Source organism: Orbilia oligospora (genome assembly GCF_000225545.1).
Source record: "Orbilia oligospora ATCC 24927 unplaced genomic scaffold scaffold00004, whole genome shotgun sequence".
NCBI classification, from domain to species: Eukaryota; Fungi; Ascomycota; class Orbiliomycetes; order Orbiliales; family Orbiliaceae; genus Orbilia; species Orbilia oligospora.
The window spans coordinates 1,316,394-1,343,103 of record NW_011645561.1 but is presented as its reverse complement, the minus strand read 5'-3'; the positions used below and the strand labels follow the sequence as shown (position 1 = coordinate 1,343,103).

The following is a 26,710-nucleotide window of genomic DNA, read 5'->3' as shown; positions in this document are numbered from 1 at the left end:
CAGGAAATGTGTCCAAACAAATTGGATGAAGGGGGCTTTTCCATTGGGACAACAGCTAGATCACGTTGTACACGATCTTTAACTTTTTGCGGGGAAGTGGGACGGTCGACGAGAGACATAGCGCTAACCAAAGCTAATTCTCGACACAGACAGAGGCCTTTTTTACTAGTAAACTTTGAGTTTTAATCACTTACAAGAAAACTCCTTTGATCCGTTTTTCATCAGGCTGAAGCAAAATGGCGGATCCATTGAGAACAGGTGACGAAGATTTCCCTGTGCCTCTTCAGCAGCCTGCCGGATCCTCCTTGGTGGCTGCTTCCACTGTTACAGGGGATGCCAGTGCGGCAACTTCGTCATCGTCGTCACAAACACAAACACAGGCACGTGGACAAGCACGAGCGCCGAAGACTCCTCGGCCTTGCAAGTTCTACACGACGAAAGCCGGTACGTTAAAACCCACTTTCCGATTTCCCCGATGTTATTTCTCCTCGGTTTCATTTGCCAAACTGCCAATTTTTATGTAGTATGCTTGTCCTAGTTTCAAGTTAACTTTTGGCTATTGGGTGCATATGGATATCGATCCTACGCGCTACGTACCCAATGTTGCAATATGGCACGAGATTCCATTGCCCCGGACTTTTGAGAGATCAAAATCCGGGGAAGCATGTAAGCTCTGCGGCCTATTGTCGGCAATATGCAAATCTCTGGGTCATATGCCATTCATTTATGCGAATAATTGATTGGCATTCCTACGAGATTAGCCTAGGATCTCGTTTTTTGCAATCCATCTTCAAATTTTCGTATTGAATGATCACTTATATAATCAAATTCTATACTTATTACAGGGTGCAAGAATGGAGATTCGTGCCCGTTTTCCCATGACCCTGAGCTTCGAAAGAGCGGCACTGGGGATGATCGCTCACCTGCGCTGGCATCCGGGCCCGGGAGAAAGGACCCTGCTGGTGATCGACAGCATCAAAATGCCGGCGGGGTACGTCATACAGCACGCGGTGCACCTGGGGCCGATGCATTGCCGGCACGCCGTCATCTTCCAATCGTTGATCCCTCTAAGGTAGTGCGCCGGCCTGCACCAGCCGGTGAAAGTAATCCCGAAGTGCGGAGAAAAAACGAGATCAATCAGCTTAAGCGTCGATGGGGGGACCTGTTCCAAGAAGTCGATCAGGAACATGGCGTGTACCGACTTGAGTTGAAACAGTCAGAAGATTTCCCATATGATCTAGATGCTCTAAGGGTCGAACTATCTATCCCACAAGAATACCCTAAGGCAGATGCGGAAGGATCCTCGATCAAGGTACTGAACGAGGATGTGCCCAAAGGACATCAGTTCAATATCGAACGAGGCTTTTCGAATTTGGTTAGGTCAGCATCGAAGACGACGAGGTTGCTCGATTTGATCAATAACCTCGATAAGCGACTTGAAGAATTCCTGTCATCCGAGAAGGCTGCGACTTTCAAAATTGTGCCGAATATAGGAGCCGTTGTCCAGGAAGTCGCAAAGCTTGACGTCAATGATCACCAGCTGCAAATAACGGAGCCGGCGTCTCAAGTATCACAAGCGCCCCCAAAACCAGAACTGCCAAAACCGATCTACACCGAGGCTCAAAGGGAAGCTGCAAGGGCAAGACGAGCGTTGGAGACAAGGCAGCTGGAAGCGAGATTAAGACAGTCACCTGTGTTCTGGAAAAACTCGATCGGTACGATATACAAGGTCCCTTTGGAGCCTCGAATGAAAGCTATGCTGCCGGCAGGGCTACTTCTTCTTAACAGCGTTGATTTGAGAGTACCTGAGCTTTATCCGCTTGAGCCCTGCAAAATTGTCTTTGATCGGAATTTCCCAGAAGTCATTACAACGGGTATTGAGCGCGGGTTTCTCAAGCGAGCGCTAGAGAAACCCGAGGTCTCATTGATGGCACAACTTAACTATCTAGCTCAGAATATGCATAATATGATTGAGACAGTGCCAGAGGAGCCTCCTCATAGGCCAATTGTGGAAGTCAAACCCATTCCTAAGGTTACACCTGAAGCGGGTCCGTCAACGGAAACGCCTACATCGCCCGTCGTTCTTGAGAAACCTCGTATAATCATTATAGAAAAAACTCGACCACCGGAGTGGGAGCTAGAGGATTCTGAAAGCGATTCAGAGGAAGTATCTAGCTCCGAAGAAGAGAAAGAGGAATCGGCGGAGTCAAGTCAGAATCTCCAACAAGATTCTGATGTGGCAGCGCCTGTTTTTGTTTCATCGATAGAGCGCGGTACTTCGATTTCGTTTCCTGATATCAAATTGAAAAATATCGAGCTGTTGGAACTAAAGACGATCAATTTGACCATGAAATGCACTCGATGCAAAACCGTTGCCGACATCAACAATATCAAAGCCAAAGAAAACAAGCATAGTCGCCCAAAGTTACTTGGTTGCGAGAAATGTTCCAGCGTCATAGGAATAGGTTCATACACCCCACCAAATTGTTTTTTACCCTTCAGTACTGTATCTGTTTCTGACTTATATTTTGCATTTTGCTTTTCGATAACTATGTCGATTTTAGATTTCAGAAGAGAATTCATTCATGAAAATCACACACGTGCAGGATTTCTTGATCTTTCGGGTTGTACTGTTGTAGATTTGCTTCCAAGGTATGTGACAAAAACCCAAGATGCCGATTACATAGGGATGCATGGGTCCTGCAGAGCGGACGCCCTGCTATCTCGAAATTTTGAAACAATCCCATGTGCTCTATTGCGAAATACTGCAGATGTGTTCCAAAACTTAAATCCCATCCGCAGTGAAAATCGGCTAAAATTGAAAACTTGCATCGTAGTGAATTCGTACCTACATGCGCAGGCTGCAGCACGACATTGACAAGCGGTATTCAGGGAGTAACCCGATCCCAATCTATGTTTGCGAATTGCAGGTCATGTTTTGCCAAAATGAGTGCGAACTAGTGAACCTTATTCCAGAGTTTGAACGGCTTCACATGCTCATGCATATTATAGGTCTTTTTATACCCGAAATCCGGTTTTTGAAGATATCGGAAGACGATGGTAAGTAGCCTTTTTACACCCTCTAGGCTCTTTAGAAGAGGCACCCCGGCGCGAGGCTGCAGCCTTTTCTTTTGCAATTCATAATCATTTACGTCAAAGCCTCTATAAATTTATATTGGAGCGCATATATTTCGGGATGCTAATGATCACTGTCGTCATATTTTTTAGTCGACCTCGGAGCGGGTGGGCATGTACGGCGTCAGGTGAGCCCAACACAAAGATCTTGGAAACGATGCGGCATCGACGTATTGCTAGCCGCCGTTAGAATAAAGATGGGAGGTTGACGCAAGAGCGATCTACAGAAAGAAAATTTGGGTCTTGTGGCCGGCACTGAATTACCCCTGAAAGGCAAGTCTAGTTGGACCCTTATTTTGTACTTGGGAAGAAGATCATGCTAAAAGCTTGTACGACTTTAGGGCGATGTGCACATTATCGGTACGTCTTTGGAGATTCCCCACCTTCGATCTGTAAAGCCTATGAAGCTAGAGGTCTGGATCTTATTTGAAGCTCTAGATCTCTAGTTTCGGGGCGACAGACACCTACCGTATTTGGAGAAGCTGTCAGGTGGACTAATTCGGGTGAATGCTGGGTTTTAATTGGTGGAGGGTAGTAAATCTACTCGATGGTTTCGGTGAGTGTCGATCTTCTTCACACCATCTTTGAAAGTTTCTTGTCAGACAGCCATGACGGTGTGCGAACGAGGCCGCCTGTTCATGAGTCGGTGGGTGTGTGGCACGGACCACCCAGGAACCAAACTGTCGGGTCCTAACACACCCAATCGGTCAAACTACCGTTTTGGATGGAATGGGGGTTTCCCGGAAATCCTTTGATGGAAGAGTCTATAGACTTTCCGTGCTTATTATACTCTGATGCCGGCTAACTTTCGATCTATCTTACTGCAGATTCTCATGGTGAGTTTACCCGAGCCGCCTTTCAAACCGCACTCATCAATATCCCATTCTTTTGATATTCGACGGGCTGGGGAGAACACCATCCGTCACTCTCTCCACCATATATTATCTTGACTATGGGTGATGCTGCTTGCGTGAACTACATTCTCCGTGTCTACCTATTTTCCCGGAAACCATTTTATTTTACCCATTTCATAGCTAACTCAGGAAATTCCAGTTGCAATAAAGTTTTCCCGTGCGATAAGTTAGTTTCCCCCCGGCCAAGCTCCCCAGAGCCTCGTATCGGCTCCCGAGATTACCCATTCCCCGGAATTGATCGACATCCTCGGGCTTCCCGGGAAGATCCACAACACACAGCGTCGATCATTGATCTCCCATTTAACCGACCTGAGCAACTCGGTAAAAGATCGCGGTACTCGGTAGTGTCTGTGTGTGTGTTACATACATGCATTCCGAGCTGACTGAAGACGTTTGTTCTTAGTCGAGTTGCGTCGGTGTGGGGGATGGTTTGTTGCGGCTGCCTTGTTTCTCGCTTCTTGGTCATGCCGCTTGAGGTTCCTGTACCACACACGAGAGGCTGCAAGCCGCATCAGCTAATGCACCTCAGATTCACAAGCGAAGAAACCAATCCTATTATTAAATGTGGGTGGGCAGTGGGCTGACTCGATGGTCTCAAATCATATTTAGATGCCACGATGGTTCTGTGGAACCTCGACATCCAAGTGAACATGCGAATAGAATGGTGAGTGTTTCCTGACTCGATTACTGTGTTCGCTGCCCCGTGACGGTCCGCGTGCATGCGCATGCGCGTACTGGAGGAATTATCGTCTTTTAGCCGGTCCCAAGGAGAATTCTCGGACCGCGGCACTGTTAAGTCTGACTTCGTGAAACTTGCTGTCGTACATTGTATGAAACCTGCAATTTCATAAGTACCAGGCAGCGGGTTTGACATCGTGAACGGTGTTTTCATTACGTTTTTGACATTCTTGTTTGCTTCATGGCCTGTTATGATTGATGGATCATGCGCTTATACCCCGAAGTCTGACTAGCCTCCATCTAACCGAGGCTAGGCATCTCAACTTTTTCGACCGCAGACGGGTGTGGGGAAGCGGAAGTATGGGGTAGTAGATTTCCGAATGCTAACGTATCATTGCGATATGTAGATTTGTGGAGCTTGTTCTCGCGAACAGAATTATCGCCCAGATGACTGTGCCTTCTGCGGCCACTCCTTTGTTTCGAAAAACTCTGGGTTCTGGGAAGGTGGTAAAGGTTAGTCTTCTTCCTGACTAATACCTAACTCACTCTCTGGAATGGTTGTCTCACACCCAGCTGGAATGGATGCTTTCTCCATTTTCGACCAAACGGTCCCGGAGGGCGATGTATCCATGCATGCGCACGACATCTTTGTTTTCGTGGTGCAGGAGGGATTTTCTCCTATATCCATGCATTTTAGAGCACATGTCTATTACTGGAATGGGTAATGTGACCGGCAGGGAAGTTTTTAACTAACGATGTTTTGGGATTGTATATAGGAACGAGGGATAAAACGAGGATGAGTAGAAAAGATCCTAGGAAGTACAAACGGGTGAATGTTTGAGCAGGTTTTCCTTTGACGGGGCATCGTGATCTTGAATTCCGTGATGCCGGAGGCTCTTCGGTTGGCGTCAACAATTACTCGCACATATTACTCGTTTTTATTTTAGTTTTCTGGGACAAGATGTGTGCCTAGGATGGTTAATCTAATTTGCGAACCAACGGTTGCGGAACGATTACGAGATATTCCCGCCCATCTTTAGACTCCTGTCCCTGCGCACTTGTCAGAAAAGGAGATCGACAGACATACCCGGTGTCAAAAACGAGGATTTCTGACCATCTGGCCGGTACTGGCGGGGTGTGGGCGCTTCGGAATGTTATCGGAGTTTCGGGGTGGGAGGAGGCAAAAATAGGTGTAAAATAGTATGTAGCATAAGTAGCATGGGGGTTTTTAATATATGAATGATGGATTCGCTAGGCAATCCCTGGATACTCGTGAGGCGATGCTTCGAGAAGGGTAGATAAAAAAGCAAGAGGATGAAGGGGGAAAAACGCCTCGCTTGAATATAAACCCCTGGTACCAATAGGAATTCTGTCGGGTTCCGTAAATTAACTGCAGCGCCGTGGCGTGTAGACGTTGACGGTAGGGAAATGCAAGCCGGTACGGAAAGAGACAGTAAGAATTAACCGGGTATTCTAGATGCTATCACATGGGTAGCCTGTTGGCCAGCTTCTACTGGACAAAGGAGTCTATAAACCCGCTGCCCTGTCCATGTCAAAGCGTCAGATGATGGATATAAAAGACTGTGGCCAATTCTTCCGTATACTATGGAAGTGGTAGAATACAAAGAAACGGAGTTAACGCCATTTCGGGAGGGCTAATACAGAGCTTAATATATAATAAGGGTCTTTTGATTTTATACGGCGGGGTAGCGCAAGTTGCACATGCACATCATAGCAATTGGATCCGAGGAATGGCTGCAACTCTGGAGATTCATTGTGGGGTAGACCCTTGTGATCGCATTTAATCTATATAGATCGTACGGGTGTTTTATATTGTATTAGAAAGGACAATGGGGGGCATTATGGGGTGATTGTCGATGGTTTCCTTCGGAGTCACGAAGTGGGTTGGATTTAGCCGGAAGTCGGGGTATATACGGGGTAACGGTTTTTACGTATTTGGGCCAGACCTGACACATATAAAGTATCACAAGGTGTTAAAGGCTGATAATGTTGTGCTTCTCTCCTGATTCCATAGCAATACATTATATATATTCTTAGGTACACTATATATGCTATTTAATTTTTAATATGGATGAGATTTGGAGATAATCTATACAGATCCTTCCCTCGTATAGTGATTCGCAATCACGGGAACAGTTTTCCGTCTACCTTCCCCGCAATTTCTAGGAACGCTTTTGCGGTTTCCCCGGACGGATCCTTGATCACTGATGGGCGACCAGCATCTGCGTCTTGACAGATTGAAGGGTGAAGGGGGATGTTGCCTAGAAGTTCGATATCACGTTTTTGACATTCCCTGTTGACACCGTCTTGGCCGAAGATGTGTGTCGAGTGCGAGCAGTTTGGACAGGTGAATATACTCATGTTTTGCACCATTCCGAGAATCTAGAATAAACGTGTTCAGATGACAGTCGGTCAAGGGGGCCACCGGGGAGACGGGTATCGGGGATCCTTGAGGGGTGAGTGGGGGTACTTACGGGGACTTTGACCTTGGAGAACATATCAATACCCTTGATGGCGTCTATTAGGGCTATGTCTTGTGGGGTGGAGATTATGACGGCGCCTATTACACGCGAGCACAAGTTAGATTATACCACTTGTTAACAAGCAAAGCTGAAACTTTTCGATATAATCCACTCTCACTTACCATCCAATTCGACCTGTTGGGTGATGGTGAGTTGTGTATCACCAGTTCCTGGTGGCAAGTCCAAAACTAGGACATCTAGTTCACTCCACTCGACCTCGTGCAGGAGCTGCTGTAGAGCTTTCATGACCATAAGACCGCGCCATACTACGGCGTTCTCGGGATCAACGAGGTAGCCCATAGACATAGACTGTAGTCCATAGTTTGATAGTGGGATGAGTTGATTATCTGATTCATGCATGTATGTTAATCATATGCCCGAATAACTCGAGTTATATTTGGGCGAAATGCATACTTTCGCTCAGCCGAGGCTCTCCGGAGAGATTCAACAGCCGTGGTATAGAAGGCCCAAAGATATCGGTATCAAGAATACCAGTGCGCCGACCAAGGCTGGACAGCCCGAGAGCAAGGTTGACTATAAACGGGGATTCTGATAAGCAAAATGCCATGACCGAATATGATTTAGTGTATGAAGTAAGTACCTGCAACAGTAGACTTCCCCACGCCCCCCTTCGCGGAGGATACTGCTATGACTTTATTCACATTCTTGATCTTTTTCTTCTGGGGCAGCCCGCGCTGCATCCGTGGGATTTGGGGAGGCGCCCCGGAGCGTGGAAGTCCCTGTATTTCGTATTGGGATAAGTTTATACCCTACAACTTAGGGAACTGTACTTCGCAGGCCATACCAATGGGTTTTCATGCCATAGCTGCCTCGCGGTATGAAAGGCTCGCCGATACATGCTGACGGCATTCCAGTCGCATTGAGCTTAAGAGTGTCGTGAGAGTTCAAATCAGGAAGCAAAACTGTGTTGTTTGTGGTTTTATTGGACAAGCTTTTTTCGGCCGACAACCTTGTTAGAAACCAAAAAATTTCCAAGAAACTTCAAACGGGTTTTCTTTCTTTCTCTTCTTCGCTCTTCTTCACACGCGCGAAATTAGATATCTCATCCGCGATTTTCTATCCGACCGTATCAAAAAGATGCCTTCGCGGTCGCTATCACTTGCCGAACAGATTGCGCAGCTGTCAAACCCGGCGCCAGCAGGTAATGTATCCCTAATCCTTTATATCAAGCTCCAATATAGGATACTAATGTATTCAATCCAGAATTCGACCCAGAATCAGTACAAGATCCATACGCCTCCGACAACGATGACGGCTCAGATGTAGCCAGTGAAGCAGATTCCAATGCAGGGAGGGAACATTATGTCGAAGTAGGAAAGAGCAAACTTCGCAAAGACGAGGATTTACATCTACATCCAAAATACAATGGAGCTACGATAAGTCGGGACGACCTATACGGAGATGGAGGATCGGACAATGACGACGAGGAGGACGAGGAGAGTGATGTAGAAGAAGGCGATGATGGCGAAGATTCCGACGCGAGCGAGGAGGATGATCATGATTCTGAGGATGGTGGTGTTAGGTTATCTGTTTCGCCTGAGTCGAAGGCTGGGAAGGCTGTGAAGTCGAGGCAGGCTACAATATCTGGCTATGATGATGATGAGGGTAGCGATGAGGGCAGCGATGAGGGGGATATGGAAGATATGAGGTCGGATGAGGATATGGATGAGGACGATGAAGATGAAGATGATGATGAGGACGATGACGACGACGACGAAGATATGGACGACGATGATGACGAAGATGCCCGGAAATCTCAAAGGGACGAGCTTCGGAGCATGATGGCCCAAGAAAAAAAGTAGGTCTGAATCCGTTGACTTGGAATGGGCGCAAAAACTGACCGATGTGAAGGGATGTCGTGGCAAACTTGTCGCAATCTGCGAAAGCTGACGCAGATAAAGGTTTAGCTGTGCGCGGCCAGAGGGTAAGAGCGATTGAACGAGATACGCATAATCATATTTGAATGTTTGAGACTGACATTACATAGGCTTTCTTCGACGAGTGCTTAAAATCTCGAATGCAAATAAAAAATGCTCTGATATCTGTCAACTCTCTGCCCAAAGAGCCGCTAGATTCCTCTGATGATACCGTCCGAGCAGCCGAAGATGCTGCAATTGCGCTCTGGAATACGATATCGCAACTGCGACATGACCTCGTTAAGTCCCGAGATGGAAAAGATTCCAAGAAGGCAACGAATAAGAGGAAACATGAGGATATAACTCGGGATACCAACCTAGACCAAGTTTGGGGAGCCATGAAGAAGATGGAATCGAACAGCGCAGTATATCGAACTTCAACTTTAGAGAAATGGTCATCAAGAGTGCAAGCTTCAGCAAATATTGTTCCGACATCGAAGAAGCTTAACCAATCTACAACGGTGCAGACTATATCTTCTCAACTACGAGAGCATCTTGTGGATGTATCTGGGGAAGTGGCCAAGTCCAAGGTGCCACAGGAGTCAGCACCGGTACAGAAGGCTCGAAAGGTCGACGAAGACGCAAGCATCTACGATGATACAGACTTCTACAAGCGACTGCTCTTGGTGCTACTGGAACAGAGAGGCAACAGTGCTACTAATGGAGGGGTTATCCAACTTGCTCCTGCTGATCTTCAGGAACTTAAGGTCAAGAAGAAGAGAGCGAACGTGGACACGAAGGCTTCGAAGGGAAGAAAGTTGAGGTACCACGTTCATGAGAAGCTTCAGAATTTCATGATGCCAGATGATTCGCTGTCATGGCATGGTCAACAGATAGAGTAGGTCTTGCCTCTGAGTTGGAGTCCAATATTTTTTTGAATGACAAGCTAATCGCGCGATAATTTAGTGAATTCTTTTCAAGTTTAATGGGTCAAAAGAGGCGGATGCTTGATGAGCAGTCTGAGGACGAAGAGGACGATGGTATGATTCCAGTGTCGCAGCTCTTCAGGAATGTTGCAGTTGCTTGATGGGCGACTTTGTAATATATCTTATTGTATAATTATGATCGATCTTGAAGTGTAAGAATATATATAAGTAGTTGTGTACCAGATAGACGCTGTCGTCTCAAAGCTCTAAAATAACTAGCCATATGTGGTCGTCGTTACTAGGACTCAAACGTCACATCTTGTTAAATGTATTAGATTTTACCATAACTTTAAACATCGTCACGGGCCTTCCATAATTCGCTATAGTTTATAATTATGACACACGGTACATATATTTTGTTCATGAAACTGCCTATTGATATTTCGAGATACTTGCGCCCAACGGCGCAAGACGCATGAAGTCTGCAACATTAGGTTGTGTTGAAGGTTTGTTACCATCCTCGCATAAAATTTCAATATGCAAGTATCAGGCGGTCTCGTAACTCAGGCTCGGCTTCGACAAATTACAACAAAGGTTGAGACGCCAACTCCATTCAGGTATCCATATCACCAAAATGCACGCTCGGAGTAGAGTCGCATTGACTGTCCGAAGGGCTCTGAGGAGCGCGGATGCTGCGATATGTCCTAGGTCGGGAAGACCATATCCCGCACCGATTGCATCGACTATCCGTCGTTCATATGCGACGGAAGCCGCACAACAGAATTATCGGCTTGTTATTGGGCAACCGACGCCGGAAACACATCCGCATCTACTGAAGGCTGGGGAATGTAAGTAGTGTAGTCGATTTTTAATCAATTTATGGGGGTTCATTAGGGGCTGATTTTACAATTTAAATGTCTTTTTTTTTAGTGACGAGAGGAATTCAAGGAAGTGAATATTTCGAGCGAAGAAGGAAACTTGCGCAGGCACTACCCGACGGTGGTGTCGCGATCTTCCAGGCTGCTTCGTTGAAGTATCGGTCTGGGCCGGTATTTTATGAGTTTCATCAAGATCCGGATTTCTTTTACCTAACAGGTTCGTCATCAAGTTTGGGGTATTTTCGAATTTATAGAAGTAGAGATCTAACTTTGGTTTTTTCCACTATAGGATTTTTGGAACCAGACGCTGTTGGGGTTGTAGGTACTTTTTTTGGATAAAATATGGTGTCTAAAGAATTAGAATATTCGAACTAATATTGGATACAGAAAAAACGGGACCGAACGGGGAACATATCTTTCATTTGTTCGTAAGACCAAAGGATGAACATTCTGAAGCATGGGAAGGCCCGAGATCGGGTATCGAGGGAGCGTATGAAGTTTTCGGCGCTGACAATGTAAGTTCTTCCTATTCAACGGTATCATTTCATTGAACGCAGGTTACTAAATACAAATCACAGGCCGGAGATTTTGAGCATTTCCAAAGCCACTTAGAGCCAATCATAAGGAGGGCAGAAGTGGTATATACAGACATATCTGCCAAACCGGACGGTCTCAAGCAGACGCTAGTCGGTCTGTTGGCGAAGTTTAAAGGAGAAACTCAACCCATTGAGCGGCCCCAACCGCTCAAACCTAGGATTCACCTGTTACGGTCGTTCAAGAGCTTTGCTGAGATAACGAACATGCGAAGTGCTGGAAGGATTTCAGGACGAGCATTCAATGAAGCGATGGAAAGGCGATGGAAGAGCGAGTCAGATCTTTGGGCTTTCTTGGAATATCAGTTTAGGATGGGAGGGTGTGAAAAGTCGGCGTATGTTCCTGTGGTTGGAGGTGGTGATAATGCATTGAAGATTCATTATACTCGGAATGATAAGTTATTGAAAGATGGCGATTTCGTCTTGGTGGATGCCGGTGGGGTAAGTATATCTAATTCCTCAAGTTTTGGGGTGATTTGCTGATATCAGTAGTCCTATGGTGGATACGTTACGGATATAACAAGAACATGGCCCGTCAACGGCAAATTCACAGACCCACAGAAGGACCTCTACGAAGTCGTTCTCGGAGTACAGAGGAAATGTGTGGGTCTATGTCGAGAAGATGCAAAGATGTCGCTTGATGAGCTACATGGAATTGCAGAGGAAGAACTCATGGTTGGGTTGAGATCGCTTGGTTTTAATATCAGCCTCAGGGTATGTTCCTACATTATTTTCGGATCGATTGGTATTTTATCCTGACATTAAGGTAATAGGATTTGACGAAAACCTTATTTCCTCATCATCTGGGTCATTATGTGGGACTAGATGTTCATGATGTTAGTTCCTATGGTCGAGCTCTAAAGCTTAAGACCGGACAGTGCGTTACAATTGAACCGTATGCCCCCCCCTCTCACAACATCGTTTTTTTTCCATTATCCAAGCTAATGGGGGATACAGAGGCATATACGTCCCGAGGGATAACAAATACCCTCTCCACTTCCAGGGTATGGGAATTCGAATTGAAGATAGTGTCTGTGTGGATGAAACCAGTCCGGTGATTCTTTCAGTGAATGCCGCTAAAGAAGTCGCGGATATAGAAGCGCTGGCAGCTGAAGAGTAGGATTTTTCACCACTCGCATTGAGTATTAGCCGGTACCATTATACCAATTGATATTGATACCGCTTTCACAATCCATCTTGCGTAATGCATGCATGTATTATATATTACACATCAGAGCTCGAGTAGTCCCAAATGGTGCTTTGTCAGCCTTGCGGTGTTATACGGTTTAATTGTTACTCAGAGCCGAAGCGGCTTGTGCTGAGCTGAGTCAGTGCAATTATGACAGCCGCTTTTGTATATATAAAGAGTCTTTAGTCTAGAACCTCGAAATACTCCCAGTTACTCCTTATAATCACTTACTACGCAGAGATTTCTAAAGCTTCATGATCACAAGTTACTATATTTTATTGTTCCTATTTTAAGAAAGTTAGGTTTTTAGAGTACATGCGCACTTGATTTGCCCTGAAGATCGAATCCTTGAAAAAACCTGTGCCACTGGGCACTAAAATACGCAGCCTTGCGCGGTAACTTTCCCTTCCACCACAACAAACATCACCAACTGACCGACACCACCCACTTTTGCTCCAACATTCACACCACACTAACATCAACATACAAAAAAGTCTCCCTTCCGCGACGTAATGACCGAGTCTAAACACACAAAAACCAATGAGTACAAGCCAAGCATCGAGCGACCCTATGGGCCAGCTTCTGGTAGGCAATCCCTCCCTTAACCCACCGGCGCACGAGCCTGATTGCCTACCATGGCGTAAAAAAAAAGTGAAAAAGAAAGAACCCCGCTAAAACACCCCCCATTTTGGGGTCCAACTTATAGAAAGAATATTGCCCACCGCTCGACAGCGCCATTGTTCTGGCAATTTTACTTGATTACGATAATGTCGAAGACGCCCGCGACATTTTGGATACTCTCAAGGCCGAAACTATAGTAGACGAAGCCGACGGAGCCGACCTATCCGACTTCAACAACTATAATGTCTTTACCGACGAAGACACTAATACTACGCTAACTAGCGTTAGTAAAAGCGAAAAAGGTGCCGGTGGTGATCGGGAGATAACAGCTGACGATCCAGTATACCCGTTAACCGTGATGTTCCCATCGACCGCGGTTTTTACCTTACGCCATACCCTTCAGAAGTGTGGCAGTGATGTCGACCGCGCTATTGATGAGCTACTCAACCTTGGGTTTTTGGACGGTGAAGGGGAAGGGTTGAAGGGTGTTGAGGCCTTTTCGGAAGATTCTATGCATCTGAATAGTAGTAGGCGTAAGGGGAAGAAGAAGGTTAACCGGCAATCTCAAAGTGGGAATATATTGGAGGAGCTTGATGCCGCTGGTGGGGGTACTGCACCATCGAAGTGGGAGCAGATGGAGACGGAGGTCACTTTCTTGGCCACCAAACTCAATGTTCCCCCCCAAATTGCCAAATCAGCATACCATAAACATGGGAGTCTGTCGAGCACATTGGTTGCATTGATTGAAAGCCATGGAGAAGGTGATACAATTCCCGAAGACGCATCGCATCTTGAAAATATTAGCTCCATCATGGCGAAGCACCCGAGGTTGCTACAGTCTCACGTTGTCGGTCTGGTCAAAATGTGCAAGGACGACATCCCCAGCGCATTTAAATTCGCAGAACTACTGAATAGAAGACAACTTCACAAACTTACCGTGGAAACTACCCCACAAACCCCGAATCCAAAGAGTCCAACTTCTTCAATCGTACCTTCTTCGGATCCCTGGAATTTCGTGGTTAGCCCGAGAAGGACTCCAACTTCACCGAGAAGCCCCACGTCGCCACGAATGTCCTATCGAACCGCAGCCCTTACTGCTAACGACCACGCTGCAGCTCGGAATGAGGCATATAACAAGGCTTCGGCTGCTTATCGTCGCTCTAAAAGTGATCATTTGATGGGTGCTGTTGCTACTTACTATGCCGAAGAGGGTAAAAATCACGGAACCCGACTGAAGGCGTATAGTCATATGGCTGCTGAAGCTTTGGTGAACGAAAACTCTACTGAGTATACGCTTGACCTACATGGAGTCACTGTTCAACAGGCTCTGAAGATTACGAATGAAAGGGTTACTAGTTGGTGGGTGCAGATCAATAGTAACGACACTAGGGCCGTGATTCCCTTTAACATTATTACTGGTATTGGGACTCATAGTAAAGGTGGACAGTCACGACTAGGCCCTGCTGTATCCAAGATGCTGATTAAAGGCAATTGGAAGATTGAGGTTCGACCTGGGAACATCATGGTCCTAGGTGTTCAGAAAAAGTAAAGATGAGGGAAAAGGAGGTGGGTATCGTAACTGTAAGATTTTTCTTCTTCCGTATTTTGTTTTATTTTCAAGCGGGTTATACGGTCTATGTTTCTAGATTCGTATTCTTGATGTATGTACATTTCCAAAGTCTGTTATTTTCAGCGAGCATGGGAAGGTCCTAAATAGCGTTTTCTTTCTTTTAACATCCAAATGGAATACCTGAGTTATTGTGTCTTCAGATTTCAAACTTGGTCAGATATCATTTGCTTCCTTTTTCGCTGTCCCAGGAGAAGAGCTTGACGGCTTTGCGGTCCACTTGATCCCAGGCTTTCGCGTTCTGCTTGCTCTTCCCTGCGACAGTGCAGGATTCAAAGCATACCCATTCTTCTGGACGGATTTGCAAAGCCACACTGCCAGGTTTCCCCTTTACCCTTTTCCCAGTAACTGGTGAAGTATGTGGTACAAAAAGCCATTGTATCGATTCCTTTGCTCCTTTCAAGTAACTTTTGTGCTCCTCCGGGGTCGGGAGACGGAAAGGTCCCATTGTCATTCTGACAAAATGTTGAGCTTTCTTCGAGGCCTTTAACTTCCGTCTATAGCAGAATAGATGATCAAAGACCAAACTACGAAGGAACACCTCCCTCCCCGTCATTTCTTCAAAGATAATCCTTGAGTCTTCTGTCGTCAAAAGTGGAGCACGTTTCCTTGTCTCGCCGGTTTCGACTTCGGGGAGTCTCTGTTGGACTACGTGGTCATAATGTTGGTTTTTTATTACGTCCGTGAGAAGAGATGCACCTATATCACCGAGTTTGGATTCAAGTTTTCGATATGGTGATTCTGGGTGGCTGATCGGTGGTGGGAAGATTGTGGTGTCGACTTCGATGTCTACGGGGTCGCTTTTGGCGATTATTCTGCCTGCGTCGAATTTTTCGGGGTGAAGGGTTTGGACTACTACTCCTGTGGTTTTGTCGTCGTTGATTATGGCATGCTGGATTGGTGATGCACCCCAGTATCTAAAGATATATATATATTTTTTCTTTAGTCTTCTAAGAGAAAGATATATTGTTTTTCAAAAAAGAGGGGTAGGGGGATAAAATGATGGTGTTTACTTTGGTAGGAACGATGGGTGTACGTTGAGTCCTCCGAATCTTGCGTATTCAAGAATACGACTGGGGATGAACAGCCCGAATGATACTGCAATGATCAAGTCTACAGTACGGGGTGGCTCCCAAGTAAGTTAGCTTTGTAAATCCATGAAATTATCTTTTAAAATAAAATAAAAATAAAAATAAAAGAAGATAAACGAAGGATATAGAACAGAGATATTCTGAATGAATGACTAAACGTACTTCCCAATCGTTAAATTGTTCTTCATCCAACGAGAATATATTCAAAGATTTCGACTCCGCAAAATCTCTTATTGGATCTAAACAAAAACCAACCCGGTGAATCATCAGCATTCTGTACGAATATATATAGAAGTATGTATAATGAAACTCTCAGGATTAGAATAATACTCACTAGCCCTGTGACCCTTCAACCCCCGTCCACTAGGCTTCTCGTGTTTGATGACAACATCAATAGATTCGATACTTGAGTTCTGAGTAGACTCTTGAATTGCTTGAAGGGCCTTCAGGGATCTCAAGCTAAAGTCATCGGAACCGCAGAATAGAATCTTGATGCCCAAATCGAATCTACTCGCGTGGAAGCTTCGCGATAGAATTGGACGACACGACAACGATGACGATGACGACCTAAGGTACGCCGGTCGAAAAACGAGCCTGGGGAGGCTCATGATGCATGTGGTGGAACGGTCCGCGTGGCGGTGTGATAAATCTCTAGATCTAGATCCGTGTGTTGAATGGTGTTGGAATTCAAATCTGTGATATCGAATTCGATGTTAGTTACGATTAGATTTGACCGGGGTGTTTTAGTGCATGATGATGATGCCTGAAATTAATCGGTATTCGATTCTTTCACGCGAAAATTATGGAAATATGTATTTAATTGGAAAAGCGAGAGCATAAAGTTGAATTTTCTTCGGAGGTTTACTTCTTTTTTCTCTCTCGTAAGGATATTATAAAGTACAAGGTTTGCAGTGTGCATATGCTCATGCTCCATTATGTCTAGTCTATCATAACAGCTCGTTAAACTCGTAAACTCCCCCAATGATATCGCTAAAATGTATTAAAACCAATACCCCAAAACCACAATTCAAAGACGATAAGAAGAAGGGTTTTAGGAGTCAGAATCTGAGCCATATTCTACCAGCCCAAGTCCGGATCCTTTAACATCATCTTGCACCACACCGACTGGGGCGTCCTGGTTTTTTACCACTTCCTCATTCCCGGCCGTGGACTTATCTTGATTTGACATTAGAGGTCGTGACCGTTTTCGTTTCAGCCATACTCCCACTTCTGCACCGTCTTGTTCTTTCCTTGAAGAATCAAATGTATCCTGTAAAAACGGATCCATCTTCTGCCTAGTCGATCTTCTTAGGTCCCGTTGTAACCGCTCCTTGCTCTGCTTCATCGCAATGTCCTTTTTCAACATCGGCTTGCCATCCCGTCTTATCGATTTTTCGACTATTTTCTCCGCCTCTCCAAATAGTGGTCGTGAGTGAGCTTCATCGACCGCTTTCATATACTGCCCATCTGAGAAATCCACCAACTTTGCAAGTCGTATATCTTCATTCGTCTCTGGGAGTAAAGTAATCGCAAGACTGTGTTTATCCCTAATAGCCTCTGTATCCTTCTCAACCTCCTTTCTCGCCTTTTTCTCCTGTCTGAATATCTTCCTAACCTTCTGCGAATGCGTATACGGGTCCTCCCACATTCGATCCGATAACCTGGATAGCTCGTCGAGTCTCTTCGCATGTTGTGATTTTTCCGCATTATCCGTCGCTTTTTGTTCCAATTTCGCAAATGGATTTTCCAACCGATCTATCTCCTCGGGGTCTCTGATCTTGATCACCCCTTCCCGATCCGGTTCCGGTTCACTCTGCCTCTTCCCGCCTTCGACTACTTTATAAGTCGTATTCTTAGGATCCGTATGAATCTCAATCCATCCATTACAGACGCTATGTTTCACCCGAAAGCTGAATATCGGAGTGGTATAGTAATTCCCAATCTTCTTCTTTTCGGCATTGAATCGGACGCCCTGGGCGATATGGTTGTTACAGTGAGAACACCAGATGTTGAAGGGAGTTTCGAACCGGACGGTTAGGGATCCTTGGGATGATAGTTTCGAGGCACGGTTTCCGAGGGCGTGGGATTTTCCGGCTTGTTTGTTCCAGTTGATCTTGGAAGGGTCCCAGTCCGGTGGCAGGTACCTGTATAAATAAAAGGTATGGTGGGGTTAGTATACATTGCTATTACTAGTAATTCTACTACTATGGTAAGGAAGGGAAGGGGGATGGCCAAGGGACCGACCATGATCATGAAAATACCTGCCCATGTTGAAGCCCTGCATGGTGGCGAATGTGAGTGCTAGGTATGCTTCCTAGCTGAGTAAGTACTTAAGGAGTGATGATATTATGTAAAAAGCCAGAGATGAGGCCGGCAGATGGAGCGTAAGGCTGACGATGACTGTTGTCGCAGACGTGTCGTTATGATCGCAAGAAGATGAAAGTGAAGAAGACTCACTAGCTAGCGAGAGTTAGCTAAAAGTTGGATGGATTTGGATGGATTTCGCTTTCTTTCAGCCTCGTTTTCTTGGAAGGAGCATTGGCAACACATATAAAGACCACACTGGAACCCCCCCTCCTCTTGATATACACGGCTTGACTCGTACTCGACGACTTAGCACATGCACAGCAGCTCAGCCCTGGATTGAATCGAAACTCTATCGACTCTGAGCGATATTTTATGGTTCGATCTTTCTTTTCTAAAATACTTAATAATACTTCAGTTAAATATAAATATCGAGTAACCTTCAATCCTCCATTCCCCTTTGTCGCAATTCAAAAGAGTATAATCAGACAAAAGATGCATCACGAATGGGCCGGCGGCTGTCTCACATCAACATACCACGACAACTATGCCGCCAAACGTAACAAACTCGCAGACTATGCGTTTAACGGAAGGTTCGATAAAGCTCTCGAGTGTATTGAAGAAAGTTCTATTGTGAATGGTTGGAGGTTGAGGAGTAAGTAATTTATTATTTATCTATCTATCTATATCTACATGCGGATATAAGTACTTAGTATCGATATCCAGATGTAAGTTAAGACCGTTGCTAATATACTTATGGATGTTATAATTATGATAAATGATAGGCCCTGAAGACACCAGACCCGCATCCGGCTGGACAACCCTTCACCAAGCTGCAATGCTGTCCAGTTCCACCATTTCACATATTGAGAGACTCATATCTCTCGGAGCTTATAGAAATATTCGTACTATGGATACGAAGGAGAATGCATATGAGATTGCAAAGAAAAACCATAGGTCTAGAGAGATACTGGATGCATTGAAACCACATTATGAACGTCAGTTGGACGAGCAGACCATCAAGAATCTTCAGAAGGGACTAGAGGAGGTTATTATGAGTCGGGTGGCGTCTATAGTATGATTCTTTTTTCCTTCCTTCCTCCATTCGTTTTAGGTATATTGGATTGTTTGGGAAACTAACAATCGTGGGTGGTGGTATTAGATCGAGGAGAAGAAATTTCAAATCCCGACTGTTGAGGTTCTTCTTGAGCTACCGGGTCTTAGTCTTTGGTGTCCCATCCCAGGTTTCTATGGAGTAAGCTATATATACATCTGTTCAATCTTTCGAAGTTGAAACTTCCCCCCCGCTAACCCGGAAATAGGGCTTCCATATTAAATTACGGGAAGATAATAGAATTGAGACCGAGAGCTCCTGTCGAGTCGCAGGTGGCTCTGGGCAGACGCATGTTATCCAACCTGATGGAACCTGGAAGATCACTGCGTCGGGTCTCTACTAGATGGATTTGAATTGAAGTCGAGAAGTGCTCACGGCCAAGCCATTCTTAAGAAACCCCCTCCCACTGGTCAATCGACAGTTGGGGTGTGTGATTTCTGCTGTCATTAAGAGGAGATATGTTGAATCCCATATAAGATACATAAAAGCCGAGCTAAAAAGAAGAAATTGTTCCGTCCTAAAGCTCCCGTTAACGCCTGATAGTGAGACATAGCTAAATAACAAAATAAAAAAAAACGAAGAGAAGAGTGGACCGATAAAGCGAAGCCTAAGGGGTTGCAGTTTATTTTTCTTTCTTCGGACGCTTCGAAGACCTTGATACATCGCTGAGAACGCTAGCACTACGCTTCGACCGATCGCCTCCCATGGCCTCTTGAGTCTTAAAAATCCTAGTCTCTTGTTCAACCTTCTCAAGTTGCTTCCTAATATCCATCAATGCAGCAATTTCCTTTGCAAGAACTTCGTATTTAGCGCAGGTCTTTGATGTGGGCATCGATAATATTTGCGGAATATTAAGCTCGGCCATGATAGCTGGACTCTTGTTAATAAAGGAATTAGCTTTTGGCAAGTTCATCTTCATGGTTCGGAAGAAAACTCCAGGTTGGAGTTTCTCATGATGAGAAAGGTTGTATTGTGCCTCTTCGGCTTTGGAGAGTTGTTTGATATTGCTCTTGTTCTTGTCCTTCAGTGGTGTCGGGGCCGAGGCACTTGCTGTCGACTCATTCCGCTGGTGTCCGTGGGCTCTTGCGGGCTCGGCGATACTGCCTTGCCGCGAGACTGCTGGGCTGGCGGCGGCGGCGGCGGCGGCGGCAGCTGGTGTAGCTTTAGCAGGAGGTTCTTCCTTCTCCGCGGGTTGTCCTGGCGGTGCGACGATAGACTTCCTCTTCTTATTTCTGTCGGTGTTCAAGATGTTCTGAGCGAGTGTAGCGAGACCCTGAGATCCTTGGTATGCTGCAATCGAACCGGTAGACTGTGGGTAATCCAGTCTGTTGAACAACTCCTCTCTCTCCTCGAGTAACTGTTGGTGACTATCATGTATCCGTCTCAATTCCGCGATCAAATGCTGTTCGTGCTCGACCTCCGCTGGTGTTCTATAAAGCTGCATCTGAACGATCCTCTTCCTTTCCACTTCTTGCTCTTTATTATAATGCATGGCACTATATAAAGCACCTTCCTCCGCTGACATCATCGTGACAGGAGTTCTCATCTCCATCACGTTCCTACAAACAGAATAATACCTTGCCTTTAAATCCTCCATCGTCCTATCCTTCCCCTCGAATTCGAATCGGTCGGCAATAACAACCCATCTCAGATCGTATTCCTTTATCAACCTGAACAGATAATCCGTCTCCTGTCTCGACCAGTCGTCATCCTTCAAAACGGCGTCGTACTCCGCGTCCGAGTATTCCAAAAGGTTGACACTGATGTTAAACTTCGCAAACTGATAATCCAATGGTAAAGTCTGTTGCCCTCCTCCTTCTTGGTCCCCATCTATACCACCACCAGAAGTTTCCTGCAGAGAACTCTGCCTAACCCAGTGTTTTAATTCTAATCCATCCTTTCGTGCTGGATTCTTAAAAGTCTGTTCTCTCCAAGGTGCAACGGATCCCAGAAACTTGGGTTTATCTTTGAATCTATGTTCGACAACGGCAACGGGGGGTGCGTTTTCGCCGAGAAGCGCGTAGAGTTCACGGGTTATACCGTCTGGACGTTTTTCGACGGTTCGTTGCTTCTTGAGTGGTGGTTGGCGTGGTTCGAGTGCTCCTGGGTCGATGCCGAGGACGTCACGGACATCGGTAACGGTCCCGCTCATCGCTGGGTATAAGGGTGTCTATCTACCCTTTTATCTAAAAAAGGGGGGATTGTTATTTGCAGTCGGATTGAAAGGTGTGATGGTTGTGATGATTTCGTTGATTCGCGGGGTGGGATCGCGATGGTCGGAATAACTAAACAGTTGAAGATTTGGAAGGTTGATGGTTCGGTTTGATGGTTTGATGGCTTTCGAGCTTTTGGTTTCGCTAATTTAAGGTCTTGGCACTTGACCAGTCAAAGCCCAGAAAAATTTTGGCAGGTCTGCTTAGCTTCAAAATTCAAACAGCGCCTGGTTCCCTACCAAAAAAAAAAAAACTACAACCTATCTTCAACCTTTCAACCACCACAAACCCAACCTAAACATTACTCTCGAAGTATAATCTCAAGAAAACATGGGTCGCGAACTCCAGAAGAAGAAGAATCGCTCGTCGATTAATAAAGTCACACGGCGAAAGCAAAATATACGCAAACGACCAAACATCACAGGCAGTAAACTGGTCGCGGATTCGTGGGATAAGAATCAGACACTGGCGCAAAAGTAAGCAATCATCTCCGTTTCCTATCGATATTAACCTTAATACTACCCAATTCTTAAGAATTAATACTTACTTGATGTCTCATCTATAGCTATGCCCGTCTCGGCCTAACACACCGTCTCAAAACCGCCACTGGCGGGAAAGAACAACAACCCTCAAAAGTCAAAGACCCCAAACCCGCCAAATCGAATGCCCTAGGCCATCAAGAAGCACGGATCACACGAGGCGAAGATGGGTCAATCTTAAAAGTCGAATACTCAAAGAACTTACTCTATGATACATTGGGTGGTGACGATGACGACGACGATGACGAGAGGGAAACACCATCTGGCTTGGAAACCGAAACAGATCTAGTACGCGCACTGAAGCACAGAGCAACCTTGGAAGTGAAAACCGAAAGACTACAAAGTGATCGAGAAACCGATTGGGTACAGCGACTGGTGGCGAAGCATGGCGACGACTACCAGGCGATGTTTTGGGATAAAGAGTTAAATATTCGACAACAGAGTATTGGTGATATCAAGAGGAGGATTAAGAAGTGGCAGGCTAGTCAGAAGAAGGCATAGATACCGACCCACTCTTTTGGATATTGGATATATGATATAGGGAGAGAGGGAAGGAAGGGTGGATGGAAGCACTGGCGGTGTAAGATATCGATGTATAGGAACGGCGTTACCGGTGTTCTTTTTGGCGGGAGGGATATCAAAAGTTGCAATTTTTATAACGTACACTGTTATACAATCCAAGACAATTATCAAATAATTCCTCTTTATGTAGAGGCTTTATTACACAACCTTCCGCTTAACGAACTAAAGATTTGGCGGGATCGGGAGGGGGCTCGGAGCAGTGAAGAATCACTATAAATAGAGATGAAGTAAAAGAAAGAGGTATGTAGAACATACATGTTGGTTGGATGTTCGATTTTTGAGCAGGAGAACTAGTGGTAGAGGGTGTTGGAGCGGGGCTGGGTGGTTGAATGGCTTCATGGTAAACCTCAGATCCAATCAACATCATGATATGGATATTCGAACACACTGCATTTGTATCAAAGCTGTGGAACCAATCAACTGGGTATATGCGAGTGTTCATTTCATTATATCTGTATCGTAAATTTAAATAAAGTAAAAAGAATAACATCTCTCCAGCGCCAAAATAAATAAATATCGTCCATCTTCCAAGAAAGAATTGTACATCATCGGTATCGTTCTCATATCTTCCAGGAGGAAATCAACTATACAAAAAATAAATATAGAAGAAAAAAGAAGAATATGGACACAGGTGCATATATAGTCAGTTGCTCCCGTCCAACGAGGAAAAAGAAAAAATATTCGCAATGCAAAGATCTGTATATACTCCAACCAGTACAAATACCATACCGTATGATTAAGTTCGGATTGACTAACCCACACTAGTTCAACCCATATAATTACTCTGAGCTGCCTCGATACCCAGGACACTTCTCGTCTTCTATACATGATTTTCCACCAATCATATTTCCACTATGACAATAGTGGTAGGAGCATATGGACTACCTCTTAGCAGCCGTATTATCCCCATCGATATCCGGATCGTATTCTTCTATCCGTGCCGAAGTCGACCCTTTCTTCGAATGGCCCCGTTTCTGTTTCTGTGCAATAATCGCATGTTCATCGTCTTCATCAGTGGAGTATACGTAGGAACTATCTTCGAAACTCCGTGTCCGCGATTGAACTTTCTGTCTCTTATCCCCCTTTCCTGTCGCACCACCAGCGGCAGCGGCAGCAGCTCCGCTACTAGGCTGCACCTGTGGTAGATTCGAATCATGTGGGATTCCCAATTCGCTATCGTCGTCATCGCTATCATCACTTCTTGCGATCGGTAGTCTTTCTTCGTCGTCCAGGTGTGGTGCCTTTGTTTCCTGTTTCTTGATGAAGATGTCGATGATGTAATATTGGACGGCGTTCATTATTAAGGGGAAGATGAACATGACGAATGCGATTTGGACTCTTCGATTGCCTTCGGTCCAGCCGAGGAGGAAGTCGCCGAATTTTCCAAGGGCGATGGGGAATATTGCGAATAGGATTGCGACAATGAGTTTCATGAACATGAGGCCGGCGAAATATAATACTATTGGTTACCATTTTAGTGTTAGTTTTATTTATTTATTTTCTTTTTTCCCCCTCCTCTCCTTTGATGTCATAATTCACAGGGGGTTGAAGGACATACCAGATTGTTTGATCCAGCTGGAGGCCTTTGGAGGGCTTCCATAATCGCCGGAGGTGATGCCGTAGCTGAATGGATTGTCTGGTGGAAGTAGCTCGCAAAGATATGTAATTGCTCGGAGAGAGTATATCAGAATCGCAATTCCAACGGTTGTCTATATCGAAAAGGAAACCCAAGTTGTTAGCACTCCACCCGACTTCTCTAATACTGCCAATACCTCCAAAATGTAAAATTGCTGGAATATAATCAAAAAAAAGACATACATCAATCGCCAGATTCAGCAGATAAAAACTGCATGGATTAGGGTGGTAATCATCATCTCTCCGTACCAACCGCGACGGATGCGGTGTCGTATCGAATTTCCCAGAGGATAGTAAAGCGAGAACAAGGTTGGCAATATGTACGAGAACGGAGCCGACGACTTGTTTCGAGACGTCGAAGAACCAGATTTTGACGGGTCGTTGGGGTCGTTCGCGCCATCTTTTGTAGACGAGGGAGGTGAGAGCTAGAAGACCGAGAGCTGCTTGAACGAGGAGAGCTGTAGTTTTAAAAACAAAAAACAAAAATGTGTAAGTTACTATGCCTTCTAACTATCTGACAGAGACGTCCCTTAAAGGATCCTGGGAGTTCTGGGGTAGTAAATATGTAGGGGAGATGATGTTGGATGTATTGCATACCGAAGGAGCCAAGGAGCTCGCACTCTCCTTCATCATGGTCTTTCGGGTCATCTCTTGTTACCAGCATTCTTGCAGCCAGTGTATGTGTAAAGAGAGCCATCTTGTGGCTTTTCGACCTTCTATTTGTCGAGAGAGCGAGGAAGATAAAGATAGAGACCCGAAGATGTTCTTTACCTCCGAGGGAATGGAATAATTCCGAAGGTCGTCTGCCGCTATCAAAAGCGGATGAGGTTCTGAGGTGAGGTTGAGGTCAGGTTAGGTTTGGGGCCCGCGGTGGATTAGAAGAGCCAGTACGGCGGCGGTCAGTTTGTGTGGCGACCTTGCGTGGACCAAGCGACGAGCCTGAAAGGAGCGTTACGAATTGACGGGCAGCCCGCGTGACTGGACCAAATGGGGTAGAGCTGCAGACTCGAGCCAGAAAGGCAGCTTTTCAGGATCTAATGTTATATATACAAATGCTATACTGTATCCATATTATATTATTTTATGGGAGAAGTAGAAGAGAAGGAGATCTAAAGAAGGAGAGGGAGAGAGGGGTCGGGTGCAAGTGATATAAGTGATGCTGGTACACTTCCGAGAGCTGGGCGGTGCACTGTCGTGATAAAAGGTCTTAACGGGTCTTTAAAGGGGAGGTCGAATCGATCAGTTCTTCACAAGTACAAGTCTACTTCAGCAGGGACAAGACTTAAGTACTTTTAGCTATAAAGAAAAGAAGCCATGGCTGTCCGCGGGACCGCAGTCCTGTTAGATTAGTTAGTACGCAGCTTCGAAGTATTAAAATACTCAGGCGATGAAACCAGGCTAGCTATGACACTCATGTCAATCATCAATCAATCTTTCACTCGCAGTTGCCCTGCATCTAGCGCCGTGCAGTTATTCCATGCAATTATGCTGCCGGAATAAGCCATTTCCTTTATTTTTCTTTGCCGGAAGGAAGCTGTCATTTTCCCTGTCGGTCCTCCAACAATCCACGGACAGTTTAAATTTATTTTACTACGGGAGATGACATGACGGTGAGGCTTGTTTCAACTCAGCCTCTGAAACCGCTTCGAATATTCAAGCCACAGTTAATGGCTTCTAGAAACCGAATTCTACTAATTCGTGTCTTCAGCGGTTAGATAAGTAGGTAGGTAGGTACCTAGGTACCTGAGTAGGTTATACCGGGAATGCAATCATATCATGGCATAGATTAGTTCAGATTACAAGAAGTTACGCTCAACAGATCCGTTAACTAAGAAAAACACCAAAGGAATTAGAATGCTTTTTCTCTCGAGTGCTTTGCTTGTTAGTGCCAGTCTCGATGTAAGTATCATCCATAGAAACCCAACTACTGAGGACCCACTGGCTCTTTTTTTTATATCTTCTTCTTCTTCTCCTTGGCTTCCTTCTTTGCAACTGTCGGCGAGTCAGCATTATTTAGCCCATCATTGAGGATCTTTTCTAGTTCTTCCTTCTCTTTCTTTTCAGCATACCACTGGCCGGCTTGTAACAATAGAACTCCGATGAGCACTAGGGCCATGATTGTATTCGATGCTGCCACCACCTGTAGGGATTGAACCTGTGGAATCTCGTCACCCTGTAAATTTTTTCTTTCATTTAGCATACGGCCACATATCACTAGTTTGAAAAGAAAGGAGAAAAAACTAGGAAAAGG

General features: G+C 45.4%; 11 protein-coding genes across 11 annotated transcripts; 6 read left to right on the top strand and 5 right to left on the bottom strand.

Moving 5' to 3' along the window:
- Positions 1–236: 236 nt before the first annotated feature.
- AOL_s00004g396 (uncharacterized protein) lies at positions 237–2,639 on the top strand (the record flags this gene model as incomplete). The annotated part of the gene is made up of 3 exons (XM_011119045.1): positions 237–444; positions 846–2,506; positions 2,565–2,639. 3 exons carry the CDS (start codon positions 237–239, stop codon positions 2,637–2,639), a joined length of 1,944 nt encoding a protein of 647 aa, XP_011117347.1.
- A 4,233-nt stretch (positions 2,640–6,872) lies between these two features.
- Positions 6,873–7,971, bottom strand: AOL_s00004g395 (uncharacterized protein; the record flags this gene model as incomplete). The annotated part of the gene is made up of 5 exons (XM_011119044.1): positions 6,873–7,130; positions 7,223–7,308; positions 7,393–7,617; positions 7,685–7,804; positions 7,872–7,971. The coding sequence occupies 5 exons, from the start codon at positions 7,969–7,971 to the stop codon at positions 6,873–6,875; spliced, it is 789 nt and encodes a 262-aa protein (XP_011117346.1).
- A 397-nt stretch (positions 7,972–8,368) lies between these two features.
- On the top strand, positions 8,369–10,234 carry AOL_s00004g394 (uncharacterized protein; the record flags this gene model as incomplete). The annotated part of the gene is made up of 5 exons (XM_011119043.1): positions 8,369–8,432; positions 8,495–9,089; positions 9,143–9,215; positions 9,279–10,045; positions 10,114–10,234. The coding sequence occupies 5 exons, from the start codon at positions 8,369–8,371 to the stop codon at positions 10,232–10,234; spliced, it is 1,620 nt and encodes a 539-aa protein (XP_011117345.1).
- A 473-nt stretch (positions 10,235–10,707) lies between these two features.
- On the top strand, positions 10,708–12,664 carry AOL_s00004g393 (uncharacterized protein; the record flags this gene model as incomplete). Its single annotated transcript, XM_011119042.1, has 8 exons — positions 10,708–10,921; positions 11,004–11,168; positions 11,241–11,273; positions 11,339–11,466; positions 11,530–11,985; positions 12,037–12,258; positions 12,318–12,439; positions 12,502–12,664. The coding sequence occupies 8 exons, from the start codon at positions 10,708–10,710 to the stop codon at positions 12,662–12,664; spliced, it is 1,503 nt and encodes a 500-aa protein (XP_011117344.1).
- Positions 12,665–13,273: 609 nt separating this feature from the next.
- AOL_s00004g392 (uncharacterized protein) lies at positions 13,274–14,903 on the top strand (the record flags this gene model as incomplete). Its single annotated transcript, XM_011119041.1, has 2 exons — positions 13,274–13,318; positions 13,440–14,903. 2 exons carry the CDS (start codon positions 13,274–13,276, stop codon positions 14,901–14,903), a joined length of 1,509 nt encoding a protein of 502 aa, XP_011117343.1.
- Positions 14,904–15,144: 241 nt separating this feature from the next.
- AOL_s00004g391 (uncharacterized protein) lies at positions 15,145–16,680 on the bottom strand (the record flags this gene model as incomplete). Its single annotated transcript, XM_011119040.1, has 3 exons — positions 15,145–15,898; positions 15,995–16,094; positions 16,407–16,680. 3 exons carry the CDS (start codon positions 16,678–16,680, stop codon positions 15,145–15,147), a joined length of 1,128 nt encoding a protein of 375 aa, XP_011117342.1.
- A 443-nt stretch (positions 16,681–17,123) lies between these two features.
- Positions 17,124–18,356, bottom strand: AOL_s00004g390 (uncharacterized protein; the record flags this gene model as incomplete). Its single annotated transcript, XM_011119039.1, has 2 exons — positions 17,124–18,216; positions 18,334–18,356. The coding sequence occupies 2 exons, from the start codon at positions 18,354–18,356 to the stop codon at positions 17,124–17,126; spliced, it is 1,116 nt and encodes a 371-aa protein (XP_011117341.1).
- A 515-nt stretch (positions 18,357–18,871) lies between these two features.
- AOL_s00004g389 (uncharacterized protein) lies at positions 18,872–19,833 on the top strand (the record flags this gene model as incomplete). The annotated part of the gene is made up of 4 exons (XM_011119038.1): positions 18,872–19,031; positions 19,162–19,451; positions 19,539–19,631; positions 19,699–19,833. The coding sequence occupies 4 exons, from the start codon at positions 18,872–18,874 to the stop codon at positions 19,831–19,833; spliced, it is 678 nt and encodes a 225-aa protein (XP_011117340.1).
- A 279-nt stretch (positions 19,834–20,112) lies between these two features.
- AOL_s00004g388 (uncharacterized protein) lies at positions 20,113–21,642 on the bottom strand (the record flags this gene model as incomplete). Its single annotated transcript, XM_011119037.1, has 1 exon — positions 20,113–21,642. One exon carries the CDS (start codon positions 21,640–21,642, stop codon positions 20,113–20,115), a length of 1,530 nt encoding a protein of 509 aa, XP_011117339.1.
- Positions 21,643–22,033: 391 nt separating this feature from the next.
- AOL_s00004g387 (uncharacterized protein) lies at positions 22,034–22,743 on the top strand (the record flags this gene model as incomplete). Its single annotated transcript, XM_011119036.1, has 2 exons — positions 22,034–22,179; positions 22,269–22,743. The coding sequence occupies 2 exons, from the start codon at positions 22,034–22,036 to the stop codon at positions 22,741–22,743; spliced, it is 621 nt and encodes a 206-aa protein (XP_011117338.1).
- A 962-nt stretch (positions 22,744–23,705) lies between these two features.
- On the bottom strand, positions 23,706–25,156 carry AOL_s00004g386 (uncharacterized protein; the record flags this gene model as incomplete). The annotated part of the gene is made up of 4 exons (XM_011119035.1): positions 23,706–24,283; positions 24,383–24,533; positions 24,643–24,917; positions 25,057–25,156. 4 exons carry the CDS (start codon positions 25,154–25,156, stop codon positions 23,706–23,708), a joined length of 1,104 nt encoding a protein of 367 aa, XP_011117337.1.
- Between the last annotated feature and the right edge of the window lie 1,554 nt (positions 25,157–26,710).